The sequence below is a fragment of the Lynx rufus genome, unplaced genomic scaffold (genome assembly GCF_022079265.1).
Source record: "Lynx rufus isolate CCGP_SWC_20201006 ecotype Redwood Valley unplaced genomic scaffold, mLynRuf1.p SCAF_16, whole genome shotgun sequence".
In the NCBI taxonomy this organism is placed as follows: domain Eukaryota; kingdom Metazoa; phylum Chordata; class Mammalia; order Carnivora; family Felidae; genus Lynx; species Lynx rufus.
The window spans coordinates 38,360,443-38,387,963 of NW_025814830.1; the positions used below are offsets into that span (position 1 = coordinate 38,360,443).

At 43.4% G+C, this 27,521-nt stretch overlaps 2 protein-coding genes across 6 annotated transcripts in view; one reads left to right on the forward strand and one right to left on the reverse strand.

Moving 5' to 3' along the window:
• Window positions 1-27,521, reverse strand: part of TK2 (thymidine kinase 2) — a 97,860-nt gene that overhangs the window by 28,784 nt on the left and 41,555 nt on the right. The window contains exons 1-3 of one of the 5 annotated variants that reach the window (XM_047078515.1): window positions 6,161-6,327; window positions 5,198-5,229; window positions 1,750-1,824 (exon numbers count right to left, since the gene is read on the reverse strand). In XM_047078515.1, the coding sequence (XP_046934471.1) occupies window positions 1,750-1,824; window positions 5,198-5,229; window positions 6,161-6,275 (222 nt within the window). In that variant the 5' untranslated portion in view covers window positions 6,276-6,327. The other 4 variants (XM_047078519.1, XM_047078517.1, XM_047078518.1 and 1 more) reach the window with 4 other exon arrangements.
• Window positions 8,238-27,229, forward strand: LOC124511363 (chemokine-like factor). The gene is made up of 4 exons (XM_047078522.1): window positions 8,238-8,450; window positions 13,544-13,702; window positions 24,088-24,183; window positions 27,085-27,229. Exons 1-4 carry the CDS (start codon window positions 8,379-8,381, stop codon window positions 27,199-27,201), a joined length of 444 nt encoding a protein of 147 aa, XP_046934478.1. The 5' UTR covers window positions 8,238-8,378; the 3' UTR covers window positions 27,202-27,229.

Genomic DNA, 27,521 nt, shown 5'->3' on the forward strand with positions numbered 1-27,521 from the left:
AAGCCCTTCTTCACGCTACAGAAAAACCAAACAAGGGTGTGGCCCCTGGAGCCAGACAGCCTGGACTGGGACCTGGCTCTCTGCCACACACTAGCAGTGTGACCCTGGCCATTCATGTAGCCTCACTGAGCCTTGGTTTCCTCCTCTGCAAATGAGGTGATAATTGCACCGACCTCACTGGGACTACTCTTATAAGGATGAAATCAATTAGATAATATATTGAAGCCTCAACACAGGCATATAGTGCCTGGCATATAGTATTATCCTCATTAGATGTGAACTCCCATTGTTGTTATTTTTATTATTGTTGTCCATTGGCCCCAAGGTCTTACATAAGAACGTTAAGTGTTCCTAAAGTGCCATGTGGAGTTACACCACTCAGGTGTGTCAGGAGTCCCTAAGACCCCTGCCTCCCAAGGTTTGATGATTCACTACGAGGACTCACAGGACACAGAATATAGTGGTAATCACAGCTGAGATTTGTTACAGAGAAAGGGTACTAAACAAAATCAGCAAAGAAAAAGGGTGAACAAAGTCTACAAGGAAACCAGGCACAAGTGTCCAAAGGGCCTCTTCCAGGGGAGTCACCCAGGAAGCACTTAACTCCCCCAGTAGCAACCTGTGACAAGATGTGTGAGGTGGTGTTCCACCAGGGAAGCTGGCCCGAGCCTGGGAGTTCAGGGTTTTGGTCAGAGCGCAGGCATGTAGGCAGTCTCTGGCCGGCACATCCAAAAATTCCAGACTCCCAGAAAGAAAGCAGGTGTCCAGACTAAACCATATTGCTTGCACAGACAGTTTAGGCACAGAGAGCCACTTCTATCAGTTGGGAAATGGTGGAATTCTCCCAAAATCGAAGTTCCTACACGCCAGTCAAGGGCCAACCTCGCAAACAAGCCTCTCCGAGGACAGCAGTCTTGGGCCTGTGAACTCTTTCCTGCACAAGCAAGACAAGGACTACAGAATGTTTATTCTTTTTACCAAATCATATATATGTTTAATAGAAGTAAAAAGCAAGAAGGGAAAGAAGGAAAGAAAAGACTCCAAAGGTATGAAAATTGTAGGATCTATAGTGACAAAAAAGAGCCATAAACAGAAAAAATTACACCGCAGGTAATTACACCGGATAGATTTTAATCTACGAGGAAGAAAAGTCAGGGTCTTAGTGTAGAGACACTTCTTCAAGATCTGTGAGGTTATTTTGAGTGACTGGCTGTAAATGAACTAGAGATTATGTTAACTGGCTCCCCATGGCAATACTCTGTAGCGTGCACATGGATATCACAGATGTGACACCATAATATGCTCCCCACTCTCAACAGTCTGACTTCCTTCTCCACATGCAGACCCCTCTTAACCAGAATGCAGGAAAGTCTATACCTGCACTGTCTGACACGGTGGCCAGGAGCCACTTAGAGCTATTACAAACTTCAAATGTGACTAGTCCAAATTGAGATACACTGTAACTATAAAATATGTTCCATATTCCAAAGACCTGGCATGAAAACCAGAACGTGAAATAATTCACTGATGATTTTTATATTGATTACATGTTGACATGATAACATTTAGATTATGTAATATTAAATATTTGGGTTTGTTCGGGGTTTTTTTTTTAGCAAAACCATTAGAATTTTACACTACATATGTGGCCTGCATTATATTTCTATTGGATATGGCTGGTATACACCCTCTGTAAGTCACTCCATCAAGCTTTTACAGGTTCTTTCAGAGCTGGTGCGGAGGCCGTACCTCAATACCTGTTGTTTTGGAGAAGAACTCGAGGCATGTCGTCTTCCCACTTGCAATATTGCCCTCAACACAGATCTAACAAAAGACAAATACAGATTAGAACCGAAAGTCGAGCATCTAGGTGAGCATCAGGGAAGAATTTCTAGGGAACGGCTCACGTGAACAGCATAACTGGTTCAGTCCAAGAGTTCAATGTGCACACAGAATTCCCTCCACAGAAAATACCCAAGGTCCCACCATTAGTAGTAACAAACTGATTCCCAACCCTGGTGGTCAGCTCCAGGCCCACGATTGGTGGCCGCTGGTGGCCACAGGGCCACTGCCCTCCAAGACAGACCCTCCCTTACATTACTTCCTAGGCCATACATTGCTTGCCACTGGCCACCCTAGCTCTGCCCTTCCCTTCCCTTGCTCAACCCCTCAGACCATCAGATTTTAGGCCTAAGGGTCCAGCCTCCTTAACAAGAGCCTAATGGCTTTGAGGTTGGGAAGCATGTATATGTTATCCAGAACTTTTTTGTAAATTTAAAAAAAAAAAATTTTTTTTAACGTTTATATTCATTTTTGAGAGGCAGAGAGAGACAGAGTATGAGCAGGGAAGGGGCAGAGAGAGAGGGAGACACAGAATCTGAAGCAGGCTCCAGGCTCTGAGCTGTCAGCACAGAGCCCGACACGGGGCTCGAACTCACAAACTGGGAGATCATGACCTGAGCTGAAGTCAGACGCTCAACCGACTGAGCCACCCAGGCGCCCCTGTTATCTAGAACTTAACTCACTGCTTTACATGGAAGAACACACTCAGCTATGGACTGGAAAGTATTCAGACTGGAGAGAAGGTTGAGCACCTTGCAGTAGGCCAGGCCCAAAGATGGGCAACATACACCGTTACCACATTTCACCTTGCCAGAACCCAAGCAATGGGTCCTAACACTTTCACAGAAGTGAAAAATGAGGTTTGTAGAAGGGCATAAAGCAGAAAGGACAGCTGGAACCCACACTCTGCTGACACTAACTGCAGTGGGAGAGAGGGCTCACAGACAGCCATGAGGGCACAGTGACCTTTAAACTCAGGCCGGAGGCACCCAGAGAGACGTGGCCCACGTATGTGACTTGCCCAAGGCACCAGGCCTGGCGGAGGGAAAAGACGGAATCACACCTAGGTCTGGCAGACCCCTTTTCACGACCCCAGGGAAGCCTCAGTCACACCCCACATAAAACGCGGGGTCACAGTGGGCCATCTCACCTTGTTCCCTCACTATAAATTCTGCCAGTCAGCTGTGACTATTTCCTCCTGCCCTGATCCTAATGGGTATCGAGGAAGGCTAGACAACGACACTTCTAACAGATGCCAGCTCTCTCCCGTAGAACTCAAAACACCGCAAAATGAACTCAACCGAGTGCACAAAAGGCATATCCCATCAGGGCAACTAATGGATGTGATGTTTTATTGCTGTTCTGTAAAGGAAACAAATTATTCTCTTCCCAGAAAATGAGAACAAGCTCAGCCTAGACACTGCTCTGCACAGACTGTTTCTTTCCTGTTCACTGCAGGAAACAGATTGCTTGGATGAGACCTTCCTCCAAAAGGGCGTGTTCCTATTCCGTGGTGGTGACTAACTTCACGGTTGCAGGTCAGCAAAGGTGAGGACTTGAAGCGTCCTGTCTGGTGGCTTGTCCCCTGGGCACCTCAGTTTGTCACCTCCCAATACCCACATATGGCTCTTCTTCCTGTTCCAGTCCTCAGGAAAGGCCGCACCATCCACCCAGACAACCCAACACCCTGGTGTCTTCTGTCCTCACCCAGTAACTCAGCAACTCCTCTGGACCCTGCTTCCTACTCATCTGCAGAACCTGGGCCTGTCTCCCTGGCCCCTACCCTATGTGGCTGGAGTGGCTTCCCCACTGGCCTCTCTGCCTTCCACTCTGGCCCGGCAGTGACCCTCAACTCCACCCATGGCCCACCACCATCTCTTCCTGAGAGGCAAAGTCTTTTAGTGGCTCCAGGTGTTGGGACCTGTCTCCACGCCCCCATGCCAGCTCTCAGGGGACCGGCCAAAGCTTTGGGCCTACGGGGTCTCTTCCTTCTATGACTCACACTTGCAGCTCCCTCTGCTCCAACACTCCAGCCTCCCCCTTTCCTTCATCTCCCAGGAGGCTTCAAGGCTCCGCAAGGCTCCCCTCAGTCACTGTCCTCTGGACGCTCTGCCCTCTACTCACAGCCCCCAGAATCACTGCTGTTCCAGATCCACCATGGCCCTATTTACTGCTGTCTCTCCCATCAGACCAGGGACTCACTAGTGACAGGGGCTGCTTGGTCCCCAGATCCACACAGGAATGGAGAAGATTTGAACGATAAACAATAGCCATGGGCCTAAATGCAGGCTCCATACCACTTCTAATGGACCTACTGTGTGCCTGAGGGCATGTTGAACCATACCCAGAAAGCAGCCAGGGTAACTCTGGCTCACATCAGTGCCTAGCTCGATAATTAACAGCACAATAATGTATCAATTCTCATTCAGCTCAACATTCTACCCCCTTCTCCTTCTGTGGTGTCAGAATCCACCCCACCTCTCATTTCAACATACTTTGGTAAATCTCAAGGCTCCCAATCACCAATCCTCTCCACGTGACTTTATTCCATCCTTGGCCTTCTCCATCATCCCGAATACCCAGGGCGCTTGCTCACCTTTTCTGCCCTCTGCAGATACCAGCCAAGGTATTCCTGCCACCATTCACCAAGCCACTTTCTTCTGAGCCACAGAAGCTACCGACTTCTGGCTCCCTCAAGAAACTGAGCCTCTGGATTGATGGTGACCACAATATTGTTCCTCACCCCAGCCAGCTAAAGTCTCCAACATCCCCATGAACATGTCCAGCTTGGCCCTCCTTTGACCTTCAACCTCACACCAGTCCCAGTCCCATGCCAGAGCTGGCATCTCAAAGTCACTACACTGACTGAACCCATGTCTGGGGACCCACATGGATTCTCTCTGGTATCCCCCCCCACCCACCCATCTCAGCACTGGAGGACAGGGAGCAGCAGTCAGCAGATCTCCCCTCACAGCCAGGCTGCCGACCACTAACCCAAAGTGAAACCAATCTTTGCCAGAAGTGAGCATTTTTCAAATCCCTTTGTAATCATTCATCAAGCTGACAATCCAAATCTACCTAAAGGCTGTGAGTACATGTATGCTCCTACCTGCGTAGACTCTTGATATGGAACCTCGTAAGAGGTGGCCTCTGGGAAGGGGGTCTGAGGCCCAGGGGTGAAGACAGACTTCCTCATCCCTGGAGATCCTCTTATATTTTTGTTTTTTACTATGTGCACATATTTCTTCACTCACCTCTTCTCTCTCCCCTCTCTCTCCCTGTGCATATACAATCCTCCCGCTCTCTCTCTGTATTTAATCCTACACTGAGGAGTGCACATAAAAGAGGGACTTACCACTGATTTTTTCTCTTTCTCATTTTCTCTATCTATAAAAGAAAGGAAATCAATTTTTAAAGTCAGCTTTAAGTAATTCACTCTTCTTTGTCCTAGTTTTCAAAACCACCACAAAAAAGTCATGTTTACACTTACTCCCTGGCCTAAAAATGTTTTCTGATGACATCTGAGTCCCTCCATGGGTGGATGGAGGCAGACCCACCACTGCCGTCTACCTACGTGGACACTGTGCAGCTGCTGCCTGGATCCTGTTGGCACCTCTGGGCCCCGACTGTGCTCAGCTTTTTTCACGTAGTATATCATACTTTCCATTTTCCATATATTTCATATTTATGGTCCTCACAGATGGGTCCAGTAAGTTCAAACAGAGTAGCCTCCAGTGGGACGCGACGGTTAAGAGTGGACAGCAGGCATGGGTTTCAGCCCAGGGCTGACACCTTGGCCCAACCACCACACAGGCGCCACCCAACAACCCAAGGCCAAAGAACGCTAGGATTTGGCTATAATGGTGACTCCCATTTCTGAAAGGGGAAGTCCCTAGTCCCAGGGGAAGCAAAAAAGGCTCAGAGCCTAAACCACCCACCACCCACCGGGAACTTGTTAACTGCAGCTGCCAGCCTCCGTCTTCCCCAAGGCCAAAAGAATCAGGACCAGGAGTGGGACGGGGACTGGGGCAGCGCGCACTCGCGGGGGTAGCGGATCCTTCTGCTCTCTATAGGGCTCCCCAGCTCCGAACAGAGAGGGGCCGGGGCCCCACGGCCCCACCCACTGGCGGCCACCCACTGGCGGCCGGCTGGGGTCCGGAGTAGCTGCCAACGATTGCCCTCGCCCCTCCACGCCCCCGCAGGAAATCCCGGAGGCTTGGAGTAGTTTCGGGTTCAGGCCAGAGGGCGGGGAGTGAGACGGGCAGCCGCTGAGACCCAAGGCGCTGGTCGCTAGACATGGAACCGAAAGACGCGTTACCCAGAGGCCAGGCCCGGCGCTGCGCCCCCCGCGTCCCGGAGCCCGAGGCGGGGCTCCCAGTCCCTCCGCGCCGCAGCGCCTGGGCGGCCCAGCACCGCAGCGACCGCAGCAGCATAGCCCGGCGGGCGGATCCGGCGGCCCCGTTTCCTTCCTGCGCCACTCAGCGCCAGCGCAGCGCGCCGCCTCCATCCCCGCGCCGGCTGCCGGGGCGCCTGCTGGCGCCGGGCTCTTAAAGAGACCCTGTCGTATTTCACCCTCTCTCCCACCCGGAAAGTACTTCAAGGTGTGGGCAAAGCCGTTTGCAGCCAGGACATCTTCCCGCCAACGGGACCCCTGACTTGGCAAGACTTGAGGGACGGATGGCCAACAATACCAACGACTGGTTGGTTAATAAATTATTGGAGATTACTTAATCGAGCACGTGTTCTATCCAGGCACCTGGCACATACTTAGGGTATCATTTATTCTTCTCAACGATGATCCTCCAAAACTTAGGTAACTTGATTAAAATGATCAGAAGCATTCATTAAAGGGATGAAGCCATGTTTCTTGCTTCACAGCCTCTTCCCTCTGAACTTTGACATGTCCAGGGTCTAGACTGTAAATGTACTAGATCCCTCAAGAAAGTGTTAAAAAAAAAAAAAAGAAAACAGGAAACAGGTCCAAAATGGGAGTTGCTTATGCTAAGCCCTAGCTGACCAAACCAAAATTTAATTGTAGTTTGGGCTTTCCCAGAAATGAACCCTTAAGCCAGTCCATCAGGAATCGCCTGATCAACACTAGTTATGTAATCTGCCCGATAGACCCCTGCCATCCCCTACAGCACAGTAACCTTAAAATAACCAACCCGCTTTTTTGCCAGTGTAGCTTCCTTGTTCTCACTTCCTTTTGCCTATAAAAGTTTTTTATTTTGTACAGCTCCTCGGAGCTCCTTTCTATTTGCTAGACTGGATGCCACCTGAATCATATCGATTTTTGCTCAAACTCTTAAAATTTTAATATACCTCAGTTTATCTTTTAACAAAGAAAGGCACAACCAATATGCCAACTGTGCAGACAACTGGGGGTGGGAAGGAAGCCTGTAAATCCCATCCATAGTCAGGTAGCAAAAATTCAGCCCAGGTGTGAGGTAGATGGGTATATATAATTCAACAGGCCCAGGCCCTGAAACCCAAGCTGCTGCAGTAAGAACTGTGTGTGCATGCCCATTCCAGTGCTTAAGTGGAGGGATTTCCCACCTCTCCCAGAAGTGCAAGGTGCTAGCAGTCACCTCTAGGACAGGGAAGAGGACGTCATTTATGAGAGGTTTCACTCAGTCTCTAAATCAGCTACCCGAAAGCCACAACCTCATCTAGTGCTTTCTGTGATATCTGCCACAGACCTAGCACAGGGCAAACGTGCCCTCCACAAACTTCAGTATTAAGTGCAACATTTTTGGGACTTGGGATGAAGCTGTTAGATCAGACTGTGGTCCCCTGGGGACAAGGACAGGGTATAAGGCCCAGGCCATTAGTTTAGATTACACATATTCTACATCTATTATGTGTCAGACCCTGGGGACCTTGCAAGGAGAGAAACAGACACAGGCAAGCCCCTGGTTTTGTGCAATTTATATTCTTAAATATATCACCTAGTGATAAGTGCTATGAAGAGAAAGTGATGGTGGCTACTCTAGACAGAGTGACCAAGGGAAATCCTCTCTGAGGGGTGTTATTTGAGATTCCCAAAGTCTGGGGTTGCCCAGCAGGCATTCCTGAACTCCACCCCCCCTCCCACCCCCATCCCGCACCCACCTCCGGAAGCACTCCCAGACAGGAAAACCCATATGGACTGCTGGAGAGCAGTTGTCATTGGTGCCTGGTAGTGCGGGATGGGGCGGCATTAAGAGGGACCAGCCAGCGTGGTTCCCCATAGGCCAGTGGAAATGTAGCAGGCAAACCCCACCAGTTCGGGGAGAGAGGGAGAGAGAGGGAGTAAGAGGGAGAGAGAGAGAGAGAAGGCGAGAGACGCGAGCAACCCGCTCCCGTGGGGCGCATGCGCCCGAGTGCAGACCGCGGTGACGTGCGCGTGCGCGCGCGCGCGCGAGCACGGGAATCCTAGAAGGGCCGCGGGCGGTGGCTGTGACAGTTGCGGTCGCCGCGCGAGGACCGGCGGAGCCGTGCGCTGAGGAGAAGGTCTGAAGGAAAGACGCGTTGTTGCTGGGTCGGCTGCGAGCGCGATGCAGACTCTGAAGCAGAAGCATCGCCCCTTCTGCTTAAGCGTGAAAGGCCAAGTGAAGATGCTGCGGCTGGTGAGGCCAGGCCACCGGGTGGGGGCGGTGTTGAAGCGTGCTCAAGGGCAGCAGCGGGAGATGGCTCTCAAGTACAAAGCGGAATCCCCTGCCTTCTCTTTCTTTTAAGTTTTGTGGGGTTTTTTTTGTTGTTGTTGTTTATTTATTTTTGAGAGACAGAGACACAGCGCGAGTGGGACAGGGGCAGAGAGAGAAGGAGACACAGAATCTGAAGCAGGCTCCAGGCTCTGAACAGCACAGAGCTTGAGGTGGGGCTCGAGCCCTCAGAGCCGAAGTGGGAGGCTCAACCGACTGAGCCACCCAGGCGCCCCCCCTGCCTTGTCGTTCACCCTAGGCCTGCCGAGAGGCAAGGCAGTTGATTGTGCACCCGGGGGCAGAAGGAGAGAAGGCACTGTCTGCCCTTCAGGGGTTCACGGACACAGTCCCAAAGCAAAGTGCGCAGGTCTGCACGAGTGGCCTCCACTTGGCCCTGCACACCAGCCACCCAGGTTACCAGGCCACGCAGCTGTGCTTATAGCCCGCAGAGGACAGTGGGGCTGCCCGCTTCGTGGCGTCAGGCATGGCGAGCGCCCTGCACTCAGTTCTGAACAGAGGTCTGGAGAGAATGAGCCATGATTTGGAGGAAGGTGCCCTGGCTGGTTAGAGCAGTAGAGACTGTCACGGGAGAATATGTTGAAGGAACTCAAGAAAAGAAAAGGAGAAGGAAAAAATAATGTTTACATTTTAAAGCGGTGACCTCTCTCTTTAAAGGAGGGGATGGAAATAGAAGTTACAGGGAAACAGTTCTACTTAATACGAGGGAGAATTGTCTATCGGGAAAGTTGCCCAAATTAAGTGGCCACACCACTTGGGAAGGGAGTACATTCCTGAACAGCCAAAGCTAACAGGCGTAGATGAGCGAGGATGCTGTAAAGGAGATTCACACTTCAGGTGAGTGGGTAGAACAAATTGCACACAAGGTCCCTCCCACACCAAAAGTCTGTGATTCTGAGAAACAACTATAACTTAATACAAGTCAGAATGAGTAAGAGAGGTTTAGAAAATTACTTTAGAGTTCGAAGAACAGAGAGATTACTTTGGGTTAGGAGTAAATAATCAGGGAAGAAGTGGCCTCAGGGTCTGGAGTTTTATGCCCACTACTGGAAGCTCTGGAACACTGGAGGAGAAACAAGATCTTGTGAGAAAGGTTTAGTTTCAGACATATCAGTTCCTGCAACAAACATCTGGAGTATTTAGTTATATTCTAAAGATCTGACTTGGGCCCTGGAACAACAAAGACAACCAAAACAAAAGTCTCTGACTCACGGAATTTCTTCAGTGTAGTCAAAGAGACAGACCTATGAGCAGAGCCATAGGTCTATGTGAGAAGATGGGGATAGGCCAGAGAGTGAGACATATAACCAAGGACAAGATAAAGAGAGGTATCATGAAACTTCCTAGAGGAACAAAGGGTGGGGTCTGAAGGACAGCCACCTGAGCAAATACATGGAGGCAAAAAAACCCAGCATGATTTATGCAGCAAATTTTTTTTTGACTTGTGTAATGTTTTTACTTTTGAGAGAGAGAGGACATATGGGGGAAGTGCAGAGAGAGTGGGGGAAAGAGGATCTGAAGCAGGCTCCACGCTGACAGCAGCCACCCGATGTGAGGCTCAAACTCACAAACCGCAAGATCATGACCTGAGCCAAAGTCAGACACTCAACCGACTGAGCCACCCAGGTGCCCCTGTGCAGCAAATTTTAACAAGTTGAGCATTGTTTTATTTTTTTCATTCAACAAATATTTATTGAAAGCCTACCATGTTCCAGGCTCTGAGATATCAGTGAACAAAGCAAAGATCCCTAGCCCTTAACAGAGTTTACATATTGGGGTGGGAAGGTGGGGAGACAGACGGTAAACACAATAAATAAATAAATGATGCAGTATTCTAAAAAGTGGTACGTGCTGTGGAACAAGAGACAAGTAAAGCCAGGGAAAGGAGTGTAAGGGGAGGAAGGTTGCAGGTTGCAGTAATAGAGTGATCAGGTTAGGCCTTGTTGAGATGACAACTGAGCAGTTGAGTGAGGCTAGGGTGTTAGCTATGAGAATATCTGGAGGAAAAGAGTTTAAGGCAAAGGAACATCCATGGCTCTGTGACAGCAATGTACCTGAAGGTTCAAGAAAAAGCAAGGAAACCAATGTGGATGGAGTAGAGTGACACAGTAGGGGGACACAGTGAGAGATGAGGAAGGTTTTGAGTAAGGTTGTACATGAGCTGACATTAAAAAAAAAAAAAATAGGCCAGCTGCTATGTTGACAATAGATTGGTCAGGGGGAACAGGAGGTGGGTGGGGTGGGAATTGCTGCAAGGGCAAGGGTAGAACCAAGGAGACCAGTTAGAGCTCTTGCAGTAATCTGGGCAATGAGATGGTAGCTCAAGAATGATCATATTTGGGATACATTTTGAAAGTAGCCCCAACACAATTTGCTGATGAACCAGATGAGGTGTAAGAAAAAGAGGAGTCAAGATAACTCCCAAGTTTTTGGCCTAAGCAACTGGAAGGGTGGAGTTGCCATCCACTGAAAGCTTGTAGGTGAAGCAAATGTAGGCAGAGGATCAGAAGTTTAATTTCAGAATTAAACACTGGATTAAACAATTTATGTGGATAAATTGTGAAGAAACTCTGCTAGAGAAGTGGACAGGAGCTGAATCCTTTAAGACTGAATACCATGGTGAGAGGTAGGCTCTATTCTCAAGACCACAGGGAGCCCTTGAAAATGCACTTGCATTTTAGAAATTTTACTGTAATACCTACCTTTGTCATCATAGTTCAGGGAAGATATTGAAGGGCATTAGTTTAGGGATGAAGAGGAGGGAGTAAGTTCCCAAGACATTAGGCATCAAATCAGCAGGAACTGATGATTGATCAGTTGTGAGGAGTAATTAGGAACACTGATATTAGGATTTTAGGGTGGGTGATAAGATAGATGGTGGTATCTGGGGCACCTGGGTGGCTCGGTTGGGCATCGGACTCTTGATTTTGACTCAGGTCATGACCTCACAGTTCATGGGATCGAGCCCTGCATCAGGCTCTGTGCTCACAGTGCAGAGCCTGCTTGGGATTCTCTCTCTTCCTCTCTCTCTGCTCCTTCCTCACTGGCTCTCTTGCTCTCTCTCTCTCAAAATAAATAAATTACACTTAAAAAAAAAGATAGATGGTGGTATCACCAATTAAGATAGTGCATATAGGAGGGAAAGGCAAGGTGAGTTCAATTTTGGTGATGGTGAATTTGAGATTCCTGCAGGTACTCAGAGATTGCAGATGGCTAGTTACATGTAAGATGTTGAGGACAGACCTGGGAGAAAGACCCACATTCACTGAGTGGGTCATAGACAGAATCTAAAGGAATGCCAGCATTTTAAAAGAATGGGTAAAGGCAGAGAAGCCCACCAAGGGAGAATAGTTGCAGAGATATAAGAACTAGGAGAGGTGACATGCCAGCCCAAGGAGTAGAAAAACAGGAAAAGACAGCCAATGACAAGTCATGAGGGTCCAGTAGCATAAGGAGTAAAAAATGTTCATTAAATTTAGTATTTCTGAAATCACTGATGATCTGAGGAAAAGCAATTTCCATAGAGTGGTAAAAGAAATGTTTGAGATATTAGTGGGATATTTAAAAGAGAACAGGAGACAAAGGCCAAGGGTTAGTAAAGATAGAAGAGCTGTAAATAATGGAACGGGGGAGAACTCAGTGTAACTGAAATCATGGGAACTTGTAAGAAAATGGATTAAACACCAATGTCAAATTCCTTGGTGTGGAAAGTTTAAAGGGGATGAGGGCTGAAAAAGTGACCCTACGTATCATAACCCATGAGCTCAAGGGGGCGGTTCAGTAGAGTAAATGAAGTGGTTTGAGGTGACATGTTGCTAAGAGTAATTATGTTAATTACAAAGAATGACTTATTTAGTTACTGGTTACATTTGCTACATACTCAAACTGACCAATTTAGAAGGTAGGCTGTTTGTATACGAATACGGTAATTGAAAGAATCATAAATAAGTAGCCTGAATAGATTTAAGGTCAAAAAGACTATGTAGATGGTACTGGCTGACAGACTAATCATAAAAGTCTAGCCAGGGAAAACTCTTGACAAAACCATTTTCCAAGAACATAGAGACTTTGGATAGAGCTGTAACATGACAGCTCCTAAGAACATGATGTTGACAGACTCCCTGGAACTTATCAGCTTATTTTTCTTTTAGTTCACTTTAACATTTCTGTGTTCTGTATCTTCACTTGGAAATAAGGTGATTGGATTAGATTAATTATCAAGGTTTTTTTTCACTTAAAATTTTCATCCATTCTGATTGCATTCTATTTAGGTAAGAGAAAGTATGTAAAAAAAAAAAGTGAAGCATCAGAATTGTTGCATTTTTTTAATCCCCCCCATAGGGTTCTTTGGAGAATTGTTTTTCTTAACAATTTATTTTAAAATTTTCTCCCCAGTATTTTTCATGGTAACATTCTAAGTTTAAATTTGATAGTAGATGTGCTCGCTTCGGCAGCACATATACTAAAATTTGATAGTAGATTCCAGACTGCTAAGAGTTAAGGAGTGATGAGCAGATGATAAGGAATTCTAGGAGTCAGTATACAGACTTTTTTGAAAAGCATTACAGCGAGAAGTAAAAAACAGGAGTTTATTTGGGGAGCAGGATGAATGGAAGGGGTGTGTGTGTGTGTGTGTGTGTGTGTGTTTTAAGAGAGGACAACTTGGATATGTTTATAGTATGATGAAGAAAGGAACCAATGAGAAGATATTGAAGGTCTCAGAAAAGAAGATAGGTAGTAAAGAAAGATCAAGGGAACAAATGTGGGAAGTGATGGTATTAGTTGTGCAAGTGGAATAACAGAGAGGGACACCTAGTTCTCTAAAACAGAAGGAGAAGTCAGCATCCATACATTTTGGTCATTCCTCTTTTAGATGTGTGTATATATGGCATAAACCCATTTATTTAGTTACTTTAGAAATGATCATTTTTACAATTTAAACTTGGCATTCAATAATCATTGAATAAATCATGTTTGTCTGTTTGTTTTTATCCTTATAGGCACTAACTGTGACATCTATGGCTTTTTTTATCATTGCACAAGCCCCTGAACCGTACATTGTCATCACTGGATTTGAAGTCGCTGTTATTTTCTTTTTCATAATTTTATATATGCTGAGACTGGATCGATTAATAGACTGTTTGTTTTGGCCTTTGCTTGTAAGTGTTCAGTTTTATTAGACTTTTTTCCTGTCATAGTGAGACATCTTAATAAACTATGCTTTGGTTTTCTTAAGCCTTTAGGTAATGTCTGATAGGCTTAGAAGGAGGAATTCTATCCACTGCTAATGTGTTCTGTATTGTCCCTGGTGCAACCACAGAGCATAAATCTGAGCTCCATCTATTAGATGTGACTGACCCTTCTGTCAGGAGAATTCACTGAACTGTAGATCTTCTAAAGAAATTTAAACTTAAGATCCTAGTTAATTATAGCAGATTCTTAATCTCTACCTCCCTTTTAAATACATGTTGATATGGCCTCAAAATTGGGGGGAGAGATGGAGGCAGATACCCAAGTATCCACGTCTTGCACATCTCTGACCACCAAATGGAAAACTGAGATAATCTGGGAGACTGAATAAAGCACAATGTTATCTTACTTAATTCTGGAAACACTAATGCTAAATAATGAACTTATATTGTACAACCTTATTTAGTAGCATATGAACTTCACCTGCCATACTTATAGCATTAAGAATAACTGCCCAGTGTAGTGCCTAAATGATTCTAGAAACTGTCAAAATAGGCAAGTTGAAGATACTAGTTAAGGTGAATGTGTCCCTGGATTGTTATCCAGTTCTAGGAAAAACAGAGTGTCTTTACCTCTCTCTCCTCTTTCAAGTCTTATCCTCAATATCCTGTCTCTATGGGTCTCCCTTCTGAGACCTCCTGCTGCCCTTCCCACCTTTAGACTGGTAGCTGCACTGAAGTCTTCCTCTGCTGCACTTGTCTCATCCTCCTGGGTTCCAAAATGCTGATAGCCAAGCTGATAACCCCTAGTTAAGGAGGGAGGACTTTAGAGCTATTCTCAAACCATAAGCATGCCTTCAGGTGGTACCTTCTAGAACCACTTTTGAAGGCCAGTGAGGAATGTTTCAAGCTAATCACAAGCTGAACAGATCCCAAAAGGGGAAAGCTGGGAAACAGAGAAGATCTTCATAGCATCTCTCCAAAGTACTTGATCACACTTTAGAGCTGGACCTGACTGGAGGGAAGTCTAGGAAAAGAGATCACAATGCCTTCATCAGTTGACCCTCAGAGTACATAATGTCATTTAGTAGCAGAAAGGGCTAAGCTAAATTATTCCAGAGATTTCTGCAAGGACATGAACAGCATGGTCCATATCCTCTTTACTCAAAAAATGGTATAGGTGCTCTTCACAGTCTGCTTTCCAAGGTTAATAAAACTATTTATTTTTCTCCAAACTATAAATCTCTTGAGCTTATTACATGTCCCAGTAATACACTTGGAGCTCTAAGCTGAACAGAATACACTGGGAGGGAGAGTGTCCTATGTGTGCCACACTGAAATTTAGTCTCCAAATCTGAGGATCAAACTTTGCTGATATTGTAATCTCTTAGAAATGGTGCTATACTGGGGCACCTGGGTGGCTCAGTCAGTCGTGTCTGACTCTTGATTTCATCTCGGGTTTTGATCTCAGGTTCATGTGTTCAGTCCCTGTGTTGGGCTCTGCGCTGGGCATGAAACCTATTTAAAAAAAAAGAAAAGAAATGGTGCTGCATGGTCAACTACGGGATTATTATTCCATTATGAAAAGATTCCTCTCTGCTCTTGATCTAATGGAATCATTTGTTCAACAAGTGTTAAGTGTCTGCTAATCCCAGCTTCTGTAACAGGTTCTTTGATAAAACACAAATCTTACACCTGTGAGATTTTCAATGTAGTCAAGAAGCAAGATAGATGAGCCATTCAGTGTAACAGGTGCTACAATAGATGTATACCCAGGATAGTGTGGAGGCACCAAACCAGGGAAGGGGACCAAATCATCATAGGCTTGCCTGGTAGAAGAAGCAGCATATGAGGGTCTAGTGGGGGGAAAGAGCATGACCTCGAGCAGCTGCGCATAGTTCTGAATGGCTGGGATATTGAGTTGTGGAGAAGAGAGGACAAGAGTGGAAGCTTGGGAGGCAGGAGGAGGTCAGAGCATACAAGGCTTTATATGCCCTGTGTTTTAACCCAAAGGCCATTGGAAGCTTTTAGAGTTTTTTAAGTAGGAGAATGACATGAGCAGCTTACAATTTAGGGGATTGCTGGTGGCAGTATCAATAATGGCTTAATGAGCAACAAAACTAGAGGTAGGTCTCAGAGACCACTTAAAAGTTTGGTTCTATAACCCTAACATGAAAATTATGAAGGCCTGGACTAAGGTCATGACAGTAGCTGGAGAGAAAGGCGTTAATGGGGTAGAATTGATACGAATAGGTAAATAAGAAAAACTAAGAATACCTGCCACTTAAATATCTTGAGATGATAATGAGATAAGAAGTACAGGAAGAAGAATAGGTTTAAGGAAGGGCCAGGGAGACAAATGGAATGAGTTTAGTTAGACAAATACTAGGTTCTAGTTGCTTATGGGGTATTCAGATGGAAATGTTCAAAACAGGTCTGAAGCTCAGGAGCGAGAAGAGTTAAACCTGGAAGTCACCACCTTGTGATGGTAAATGATCTCTGAGACTGGTCTAACTGGCACAGAGGGAAGAGCAAGCTGAAGGTAAAACTGGGAAAGATGAACATATGGGGTGAAAAGGAAGAGTAGCCAGAGAAGGACAGGAGAGAACCCAAGGGAGGCCCGTGTCACAGAAGGCAAGAGAGGAAAACATTTCAAAAAGGAGTGGTGAATATTACCACATGTAAAGAAAGAAAAATAAGTCCTGGAAAAATATATATATTCACTGACTGTGTTAATAGAGGCCCCTTTACCAGAGTGGTGTGCCTTGAGTGGAGAGGTGATAGTAAAGCTGAGGGAATAGATTGAGCAGAAGAGAGACAACTATAATTACAATTGTAACTAGAGTTGTAACTCAGGGCTACTGAGTTGAAACCTGGCCAGGGACAAAGAAGGGTAATGAATAGAATAAGGTGCCTGCAGAGTGGTGGATGGGAATAGGAGCCAGAGCACAGATGGAGGAGATGCCTGGACCTCTTTTACTGTAACAAAAGTGAAGGAGACAAAAATGGCTGAAGATTCCAATTAATCTTGCAGTTGTAACTTGTAAGTACCTCTGCCTCATGACCACTGTCTTTACTAATTTAGGAAAGGGCTTGGTCATATGCATTCACATTTATTATGTTTATCATTGTCCCAAAGTTGCAGTAACCGACACAGTGTGTAGAGCTGGCCTTCTCTGTTAACCTTAAGTGTTCCAATGACAGAAAACACAAAGTAAACCAGCCCAGGGCTTTGCAGTGGTATCCAAGTGCAGGCTCAAAATTTCTGTGAAATCTCCATTTTTGTAATTAAATTAACATTCTACACCATGGTATATTGATGTTTGGTTTTCATTATAAACACAATGCTTTAAATGACTATTAAGGATCATTGATGTTTCGAGACAGGTACATCCTTTTCTATCCTGTGGTTCTCTACATTCCCTAGAATACCACCTTTACCCAAGGCCATTCATATACACTTACCTGAATTACTCACTGGAGGCAGGGTTGTCTACCTGAAGTAGAGGTGTGGCTTGCCTTGAAGCAGAGCAAAGTATCCAACACAGAGAAGCATTAATCTAGGACAGTTAATATTTCTTGCAAATGTGAACTTTTTTTCTTCTTTTGTGCATCTAATCTTGCCCTGTCCCCATTGAACCTCTTCCTATTTTCTTTTTAATAACTATGTTTCTAAGTTACCACGGGTTTAAAGTCTGATATTTCTATGTTAACAATACCTTCCTGCCTACAGTTACCTGCAAACAGATGTAAACCATCCAGAATAGACCATTTTTCTTTTCCACACTATACATCCATTCAAAATATAAGTTGCTTCCTTTAAAGCCATTGTTCAGAAGGCAAATGCTTTGTTTCTAGAAATTATAAATGAATGAGCTACATCATCAAATAATAGCATAATCAGCCAGCCATTTAATGCAAATCTGTGAAAGTTTTTTCCTGAAAATTACCACTTTCTGCCAAGTGTGTATAGCTTTTCTTATTAATTGCATTTTACTAACGTTATAAAGTTGTTTCATTTACAGTTTAAACTATTCCACATTTTCTCTTAGCATTTCAGCTTCCCAGTGTGCCATTCTATTGTAAACCTTCCACACAATATATCATCTACTCCCAACTAGATGAGTTCTCCCTCCACCTACATTTAAATAAAAAAGAAATAGATTAGGATGGCAGAGGAGTAGGGCAACCCTAAGCTTGTCTTCTCCCCCAAACAGCTAGAGAAATCAATTTGAACACCTAAGAAATCAATCAGAAGTTTTAGAGAACGAAGCTGCACATCTACAAATGGAAAAACAACCTGTTGGAGATGGAGGAATTCACACCAAAAGAACAGGAAGAAAAAATGGCCAAGGATTTAATCATACAGATACAAATAAGATGTTGGAACTAGAATTTAAAACAACAATTACAAGGATTCTAGCTGGGCTTGGAAAAGCATAGAAGACTCTAGAGAATCCATTTCTTCAGAGATAAAAGAGCTAAAGTCTACTCAGGCTGAAAATAAAAATGCTATAACCCCCAAGATGCAAACCTGAATGGATGTCATAACAGCAAGGGTGGACAAAGCAGAGGAAAAAATGAGTGATATAGAAGATAAAATTATGGAAAATAGTGAAGCTGAAGAGGGAAACAAAGATAATGGATCATGAAGGTAGACTTAGGGAACTCAATGACTTATTAAAATAGAATAACATTCATAGGAGTCCCAGAAAATGAATAGAGAGAAAAAGGGGCTGAAGGTTTATTTGGGCAAATTACGGCTGAAAACTTCTCTAATCTGGAGAAGGGCACAGACATCAAAATCCAAGAAACAGAGAACTGCCATTAAATTCAAAAGCTGGCCATCGCCAAGGCGTATCATAGAAGAATCCTGAAATCAACAAGGGGGGAAAAGTCAACCTACAGGGGAAGATGGATCAGGTTTGAGGCAGATCTGTCCAAGGAAACTTGGCAGGCCAGAAGGGAATGGCAGGATATAGCCAATGTGCTGACTGGGAAAAACATGCAGGCAAGAATACTTTAAACAGCAAGACATTCAGAATAAAAAGATAAAGAGTTTCCCAGACAAAAGCTAAAGGAGTTCATGATCACTAAACCAGCCCTATAAGAAATACTAACAGGGACTCTTTGGGGGGGGGGGGGGGGAGGAGAGACCAAAAGCAACAAAGACTAGAAAGGAACACAGAACGTCACCAGAAACACCAACTTTATAGGTGACACAATGACACTAAATTCCTCTATCGTTTAATAATCACCCTGAATGTAAATGGACTAAGTGCTCCAAATCAAAGGACACAGGCTATCAGAATGGATTAAAAAACAAACAAACAAAAAAACAAAAAAACACTATCTATATGCTGCCTACATTTAGACCTAAATGTAGACTCATTTTAGACCTAAAGACATAGGCAGATTGAAAGTGATAAGATGGAGAACCATCTATCTAATTTGGCTAATATCTTTTGGCTAAGGGATGCCAAAAGAAAGCTGGAGTAACCATAATTATTTCAGACAAACTCGATTTTTTTTTTAATTTTTTTTTCAACGTTTATTTATTTTTGGGACAGAGAGAGACAGAGCATGAACGGTGGAGGGGCAGAGAGAGAGGGAGACACAGAATCGGAAACAGGCTCCAGGCTCTGAGCCATCAGCCCAGAGCCTGACGCGGGGCTCAAACTCACGGACCGTGAGATCGTGACCTGGCTGAAGTCGGACACTTAACCGACTGCGCCACCCAGGCGCCCCCAAACTCGATTTTTAAACCAAAGACTGTAACAAGAGATGAAGAAGAGCATTATATCATAATTAAGGGGTATATCCATCAACAAGATCGAACAATCAGGGTACCTGGGTGGCTTAGTTGGTTGAACGTCTGACTCTTGATTTCAGCTCAGGTCATGATCTCACAGTTTTGTGACTTCAAGCCCCACACATGCTCTGCATCGATAGCGCGCAGCCTGCTTGAGAGTCTCCCTTCTGCCCCTCCCCCACTCACACTGTCTCAAAATTAATTAATTAATTAAAGATCTAACCATTGTAAATATTTATGCCCCAGCTTGGAACACCCAAATATATAAATCAATTACTAACAAACATAAACTCATCGATAATGATAACAATAATAGTAGAGGACTTTAAACAACCACAAGAAAAAATTTGGAAAGACCACAAATACATGGAAGTTAAAGAACACCCTACTAAAGAATTAATGGGTTAGCCAGAAAATTAAAGAAGAAATTTAAAAAGTATATTGAAGCAAATGAAAAGAAAACATGGCAGTCCAAAATCTTTGGGATGCAGCAAAGGCAGTCCTAAGAGGGAAATACATTGCAATACAGGTCTACTTCAAGAAGCAAGAAAGGTCTCAAATACACAATCCATCCTTACACTTAAAAGAGCAGGTAAAGGAAGAGCAAATAAAGCCTAAAGCCAACAGAAGAAGAAAAATAATAAAGACTAGACCAGAAATAAATGATATAGAAACAACAACAACAATAGTAGAATGGATCAACGAAAGTTAAGAGTTGGTTCTTTGAAAGAATAAAATTGATAAACCCCTAGTTAGACTTATATCAAAAATAAAAGAGAAAGAACCTAAATAAATAAAATCACAAATGAAAGGAGAGAGATCACAACGAATACCTCAGAAATACAATTAGAATACTATGAAAAATTAAATGCCAACAAACTGGGCAATCTGGAAGAAATGGATAAATTCCTAGAAACATGCAAACTACCAAAACTGAAACAGGAAGAAATAAAAAATTTTAACACACCCATAACCAGCAAAGAAATTGAAATAGCAATCAAAAATCTTCCAACAAATGGGGCGCTTGGGTGGCTCAGTTGGTTAAGTGTCTGAATCTTGATTTCTACTCATGTCATGATCTCACAGATCATGGGTTCAAGTCCTGAGTTTGAGCACTATCAGTGCAGAACGTGCTTGGGATTCTCTCTCTCTCTCTCTCTCTCTCTCTCTCTCTCCCCCCAACCCCCACCCTCTGCCCCGCAAATAAACTTTAAAAAAACATCTCCCAACAAACAAAAAGTCCAGGGCCAGATGGCTTCCCAGGGGAATTCTACCAGACATTTAAAGAGTTAATACAGGGTGCCTGGGTGGCTCAGTTGGTTGAGCATCCAACTTTAGCTCAGGTCATGATCTTGTGGTTTGTGGGTTCAAGCCCCACATCGGACTCTGTGCTGACAGCTCAGAGCCTGGAGCCTGCTTTGGATTCTGTGTCTCCCTCTCTCTCTACCCCTCCCCTGCTCATTCTCTCCCCTCCCCTCCCCACCCTCTCTCTCTCTCTCTCTCTCTTTCTCTCCTTCTCTCTCTCTCTCAAAAATAAACATTTAAAAAGTTTTTAAGGGGCGCCTGGGTGGTGCAGTCAGTTAAGCGTCTGACTTCAGCCAGGTCACGATCTCGCGGTCCATGAGTTTGAGCCCTGCGTCGGGCTCTGGGCTGATGGCTCAGAGCCTGGAGCCTGTTTCCGATTCTGTGTCTCCCTCTCTCTCTGCCCCTCCCCCGTTCATGCTCTGTCCCAAAAATAAATGAACGTTGAAAAAAATAAAAAATAAAAATAAAAAATAAAAAGTTTTTAAATAAAAAATAAGAGTTAATACCTTTTCTCAAACTGTTCCAACAAAATAGAAATGGAAGGAAAACTTCCAAACTCATTCTATACGGCCAGAATTGCCTTGATTCCAAAGCCAGACAAAGACCCAACTAAAAAGGAGAATTACAGGCCAATATCCCTGATGAACATGGATACAAAAATTCTCAACAAGATACTAGAAAACTGAATCCAACCTTACATTAAAATAATTATTCACCATGGTCAGGTGGGATTTATCCTTGGCCTTGTTCAATATTTGCAAATCAATCAACATGATACACCACATTAATAAAAAGAAAGGATGGAAATCATGATCCACTCAGTAGATGCAGAAAAAGCTGACAAAATACAGCATCCATTCATGATAAAAGCCCTCAACAAAGTAGAGATTGATGGAATATATCTCAACATCATAAAGGCCATATATAAAAGAGTCACAACTAGTATCCTCAATGGGGAAAAATGGAAAGCCTTTCCCTTACAGTCAGGAATAAAACAAGGATGTCCACTCTCACCATTACCATTTAACATAGTACTGGAAGTCTTAGCCTCAGCAATCAGACAACAAAAATAAATAAAAGACATCCAAATCAGCAAGGAAGAAATCAAACTCTCACTATTTGCAGATGACATAATACTGTATGTAGAAAACCCAGAAGACTCCACCAAAATAATTGCTAGAACTAATATATTCAGCAAAGTCGCAAGATATAAAATCAACATGCAGAAATCTATTGCTTTCTATAAACCAATAATGAAGCAGGAGAAAAATAAATCAAGGAATTGATCCTATTAGCAGCTGCACCAAAAACAATTAGATACCTAGGAATAAACCTAACCAAAGAAGAAAAAGATCTGTACTCTGAAAATTATAGAACACTTATGAAATAAAGAAATGGAAAAGCATTCCATGCTCATGGGTTGGAAGAACAAACATTGTTAAAACGTCTATACTACCCAAAGCAATCTACACATTTAATGCAATCCCCATCAAAATACCACCAGCATTTTTCAGAGAGCTAGAATAAATAATCATAAATTTGTATGGAACCACAAAAGACCCCAAATAGCCAAAGCAATCCTGAAAAATAAAAAATAAAACTGAAGAATAAAAAATAAACTAAAATAAAAATCCATCACAATGCTGGATTTCAAGCTATATTATAAAACTGCAGTCATCAAGACAGTATGGTATTGGCACAAAAACAGACACATAGATCAATGTGGAAAACAGGAAAGAACATTCAACTGAAAAAAAGATAGTCTCTTCAATAAATGGTGTTGGGAAAACTGGACAACAACATGCAGAAGAATGAAACTGGACCACTTTCTTACACCATACACAAAAATAAATTCAAAATGGATGAAAGACCTAAATGTGAGACAGGAAACCATCAAAATCCTACAGGAGAACACAGGCAACAACCTCTTTGACCTTGGCTAGAGCAACTTCTTACTAGAAACGTCTCTGGAGGCAAGGGAAACAAGAGCAAAAATGAACTATTGGGACTTCATCAAGATAAAAAGCCTCTACACAGTGAAAGAAGTGATTAAAAAAAATTAAAAGGCAGCACACAGAATAGAAGATATTTGCAAATGACGTATCAGATAAAGGGTTAGTATCCAAAATCTATAAAGAACTTACCAAACTCAACACCCAAAAAACAAATAATCCAGTGAAGAAATGGGCAGAGGACATGAATAGACATGTTTCCAAAGAAGATATCCAGATGGCTAACAGATACATGAAAAGATGGTCAACATCACTCATCATCAGGGAAATACAAATCAAAACCACAATGAGATACCACCTCACACCTGTCAGAATGGCTAAAATTAACAAGACAGGGAACAATGGATGTTGGCAAGGATGTGGAGAAAGGGGAACCCTCTTATACTGTTGGTGGGAATGTAAACTGGTATAGCCAGTCTGGAAAACAGTGACCCAGAAGTTGCACTACTAGGTATTTTATCAAAAGGATACAAAAATACTGATTCAAAGGGGCACATGCACCCTGGTGTTTATAGCAGCATTATCAACAAAAGCCAAATTATGGAAAGAACCCAAATGTCTATCAACTGATGAATGGATAAAGAAGTTGTGGTATGTGTGTATAGATAGATTAGATATAGATACATGTAGATATAGATATATAGATCTATAATGGAATATTACTCAGCCATCAAAAAGAATGAAGTCTTACCATTTGCAATGATGTGGATGGGGCTAGAGTGTTTTATGCTAGACAAAATAAGTCAGTCAGAGACAGACAAATACCATATGATTTCACTCATATGTGGAATTTAAGAAACAAAACAGATGAACATAGGGGAAGAGGGGGAAAAAGAGAGGGAGGCAAACCACAAGAGAGACAACTAGAGAACAAACTAAGGGTTGATGGAGGGAGGGAGGTGGAGGATGGGCTAAATGGATGATGGGTATTAAGGAGGGCACTTGTTGTGATGAGTACTGGGTTTCTTGAACAAAGAAATAAGCCTAAGCAGTTAAATGATTGGTATATCATGGGTTAAGAGAACCACTAGGCATCACTATAGACCAAATTCAATATAGGTGTCATCCTATAGTGGCAGTTTGATTTCCTAAAAAAAAGAACCCACTAAATTTATTTAATAAAATGGAAGTTTCAAAATCTGTTGGCAGCTAATTCTTTTTTTTTTTTTTTTTTTTTTTTTTTGATGATCTTCATGCAGAGCTGACCTTTCTATTCTGTGTTTTAGGATATTATCAACTCAATGGTAACAGCAATATTCATGATAATCATATCTGTGTTGGCACTGATACCAGAAACTACAACATTTATAGTCCTTGGAGGGGTAAGTGGAGGTCTTCCTGATTTCTTGCTTTAGGTTTGATTAGAATTAAATTTTGCTTGAAAAAAAAATATATATATATACATATATATGAACAGAACTCTACATTATAATCATCCTTGGATTTCCTAGGCCATTATATAGTACCTAGTGGCTTAATATTTTTTGTATGAGTATATGCCCTGATTAACGTGGAAGAATATGACTTCACCCTAAAACTGAAATTCACCAAATAGAAGTTCCTATATATTCCACCTCTATGTAGGGCTAGACTAGACTGAGAAAAGCTACTGGAATCCGTTACACTTAGCTCTGAGAAACCTGATGTCAAGCAAAAAGCCACGGATGACTTTCACGGCGCTTCCTTTTAAAGAAAAGGATACATACCACTTGTTAAGGTGAGACAGACTGCTCTGAACTCATTTTTTTTTTTTCAACGTTTATTTATTTTTGGGACAGAGAGAGACAGAGCATGAACGGGGGAGGGGCAGAGAGAGAGGGAGACACAGAATCGGAAACAGGCTCCAGGCTCTGAGCCATCAGCCCAGAGCCTGACGCGGGGCTCGAACTCCCGGACCGCGAGATCGTGACCTGGCTGAAATCGGACGCTTAACCGACTGCGCCACCCAGGCTCCCCATGAACTCAGTTATTTTTTGTCCAGATCCTTCTTCAGATGGAATGTAATACAAAATGTCTCATGATAAGGTTGGAAGAAGCCTTATATTATTTTGAACATTGCTTGAAGAGAAGCAAGCCAGCTTAATCAGACTTGACCCTGGAAGGCAATCCAAAATAAAAAAGAGTAAAATAATATGGTTTTAGTTCCATCTGATACTCTTCTGAGATTTCTTATAGGAGGTTCAAAATCATTTGGCTTTCCTAGACTCTGATCTAAAGATGTGAATTAGGAACTTCTTATATAAACCTCCATCCTACTTCTTTGTCTTTCCATGGTATGGGCCACTGGGAGAACCAACCATTCTCAGCCAGCCATGTATGTCAGAATCCATAGTTTTTCATCTCCTTCCTAAGCCCTAAGCAACTTCATAGGGATAAGAATTATTCTAGAAATGAGATAGTGCTGTAATAGCAATTTTCCCCAGTTGTCTTTACTCTTATCCCTCTACTATGGAGAAAGAGGGACAGGGCATAGAATTTATAGTTAACCCCTTACAAAGTTGACCTCCCACACAGTTGAAACTTTTTAAACTTTGACTTCTTAAGAACTTAACTACTAATAGCCTACTGTTGCCAGAAGTACCGATAACATAAACAGTTAACACATATTTTCTGTATCATATGTATTATATACTGTATCTTACAATAAAGTGAGCTAGAGAAAAGAAAATGTTTTTAAGAAAATCATAGGAGAAATTACATTTATAGTACTCTACTACATCAAAAAAAATCCGTACATAAGTGACCTATGCAGTTCAAACCCATGTTGTTCAAAGGTCAAGTGTACTTTCATTCACTTATTTTATTCATTCACTGATTCATTCTTTTAAAAGGTGCACTTTGCAGGGGGTGCCTGCGTGGCTCAGTCAGTTAAGCCACCGACTTTGGCTCAGGTCATAATCTCACAGTTCATGAGTTTGAGCCCTGCATCAGGCTCTCCACTCCCAGCACAGAACCTGCTTCAAATCCTCTGTCTCCCCCTCTGCCCCTCCTCAGCTCACGCTCTCTCTCTCTCTCAAAAATAAACAAACACTGAAAGAATAAAATGGTGCACTTTGGTGGATGCTGACAAAGTATAGAGCTGTTGCTGTCCAATGCAGCAGCCACAAGCCACATGTGGCTACCAAGCAATGGAAATGTGGCTGGTCTGATTGAGATGAGCTATACAGGTAAAATATACACTGGATTTCAAAGACTTACTATGAAAAAAACATAGAATATTTCATAATAACTTTATTATATTGATGACATGTCAAAATTATATTTTGGATACACTGGGCTAAACAAAATATTCTCTTAAAATTAATTTCACTTGTTTTTTCTTTTTAATGTGGCTATTAGAAACTTTTAAATTATGTGCCTTACATTGGTGACTCACATTGTATTTCTTTTGGACAGCACTGGACTAGAATGTGAGCCCACCCTATCCTCACCTTGCTTAGAGCCTAATACAGGAAAGAGAAATGAAAACAGCTGTGTATAAGCTATTGACAGAGTACTGCGGGGTACAGAAAAAAGGAAGCAACTACCTCTCTTTGGCAGCGGAATCTCAATTTGTCAGGAATACAGGGAGGAAAGGGGAATGGTTCCAGGCAGAGGAACCGGCAACGTGCAGGGTACCAGAGTCACAGGATAGGTGGGAGGTACTGAGTGTGGTCAGAACCTAAGAAGCTGAGTTTGAGATTCAGGATGCGAAACGGAGTGGTTATCTAGAGCCAAGAAGCCCAACTTCCAGGCCATGGGATGGAACTTACCAAATAGTATGCAAGAAATGATATCCCTCTTTTCCAGCCCAGGCGCCAGCTCTCAAATAGCCATCAGAGTACCTAAAGACCTGGTTCTAGTTTATTCCCTTTACCGTAATTTTTTTTTTCCCCCTGAGGCCTATTTAGAATCCTATCCATTAAGTGTATGATCTTCAGTAGGGCTCTAATACATGTCAGAGCAAGTCAAGACATCCAGACAAGTATTTATTTCAGAGCCTACACCACCTCAATATTATTTCTGCTCACTTAAGTTATCTTTTCTCTTTCTCTAGGCAGACTTGGAAATGAGAATAAAATGATTTCTGAAGTCTCTTCCCGTTTTAGTATTAGGTGGAAGCAGAGGGAGCAATCTTGGTACCCTAGCCGGAGAGGAAGCCAGTGGGCACACACTTAAAACCTGTGTGAATGACCCAAGGCCAGACCATGGTCACAGCAATGACAAAGTGTGTTTGTTTCCAGGTGTTCGGACTCCTGGCAGCAGTGTGCTGTATTGCCGACGGGGCCCTTATTTACCGGAAACTTCTATTTAATCCAAGTGGTCCTTATCAAAAAAAGCCTATTCATGACAAAATATAAGTTTTGTAATTTTATATTACTTTTTAGTTGATGCTAAGTATTAAATATATTTCTTTATTCTTTCACATATTTTCTGCAGTTGTTCTCACTTTAATCTCAATATGGGAGCTGGAAGAAGAGATGTAGGAATTCTGTGCCCAGCGCTCACCCATACTGTAACTTCCAAGGGAGCGCTGGGAGCACCAGGACCTGATCGGACTGGGTTTTCCTGCTCTGGGGCCTGGGTGGCAGAGAAGAAGGAGCCCAGGCCGCCCAAAATGGTCTCCGGAGCCCTCTTCCTGGCTGGCTGGCTGGCTGGCTGGCAGCACCGAGGCGTGGGA

Excerpts from the sequence above, each read along its gene's own strand:
- LOC124511363 (XM_047078522.1), top strand. The coding sequence starts at position 8,379 with ATGCAGACTCTGAAGCAGAAGCATCGCCCCTTCTGCTTAAGCGTGAAA. Across the intron at positions 8,451-13,543 it reads AAGTGAAGATGCTGCGGCTG|GCACTAACTGTGACATCTAT; the intron begins GTGAGGCCAGGC and ends TTATCCTTATAG. Across the intron at positions 13,703-24,087 it reads GTTTGTTTTGGCCTTTGCTT|GATATTATCAACTCAATGGT; the intron begins GTAAGTGTTCAG and ends TCTGTGTTTTAG.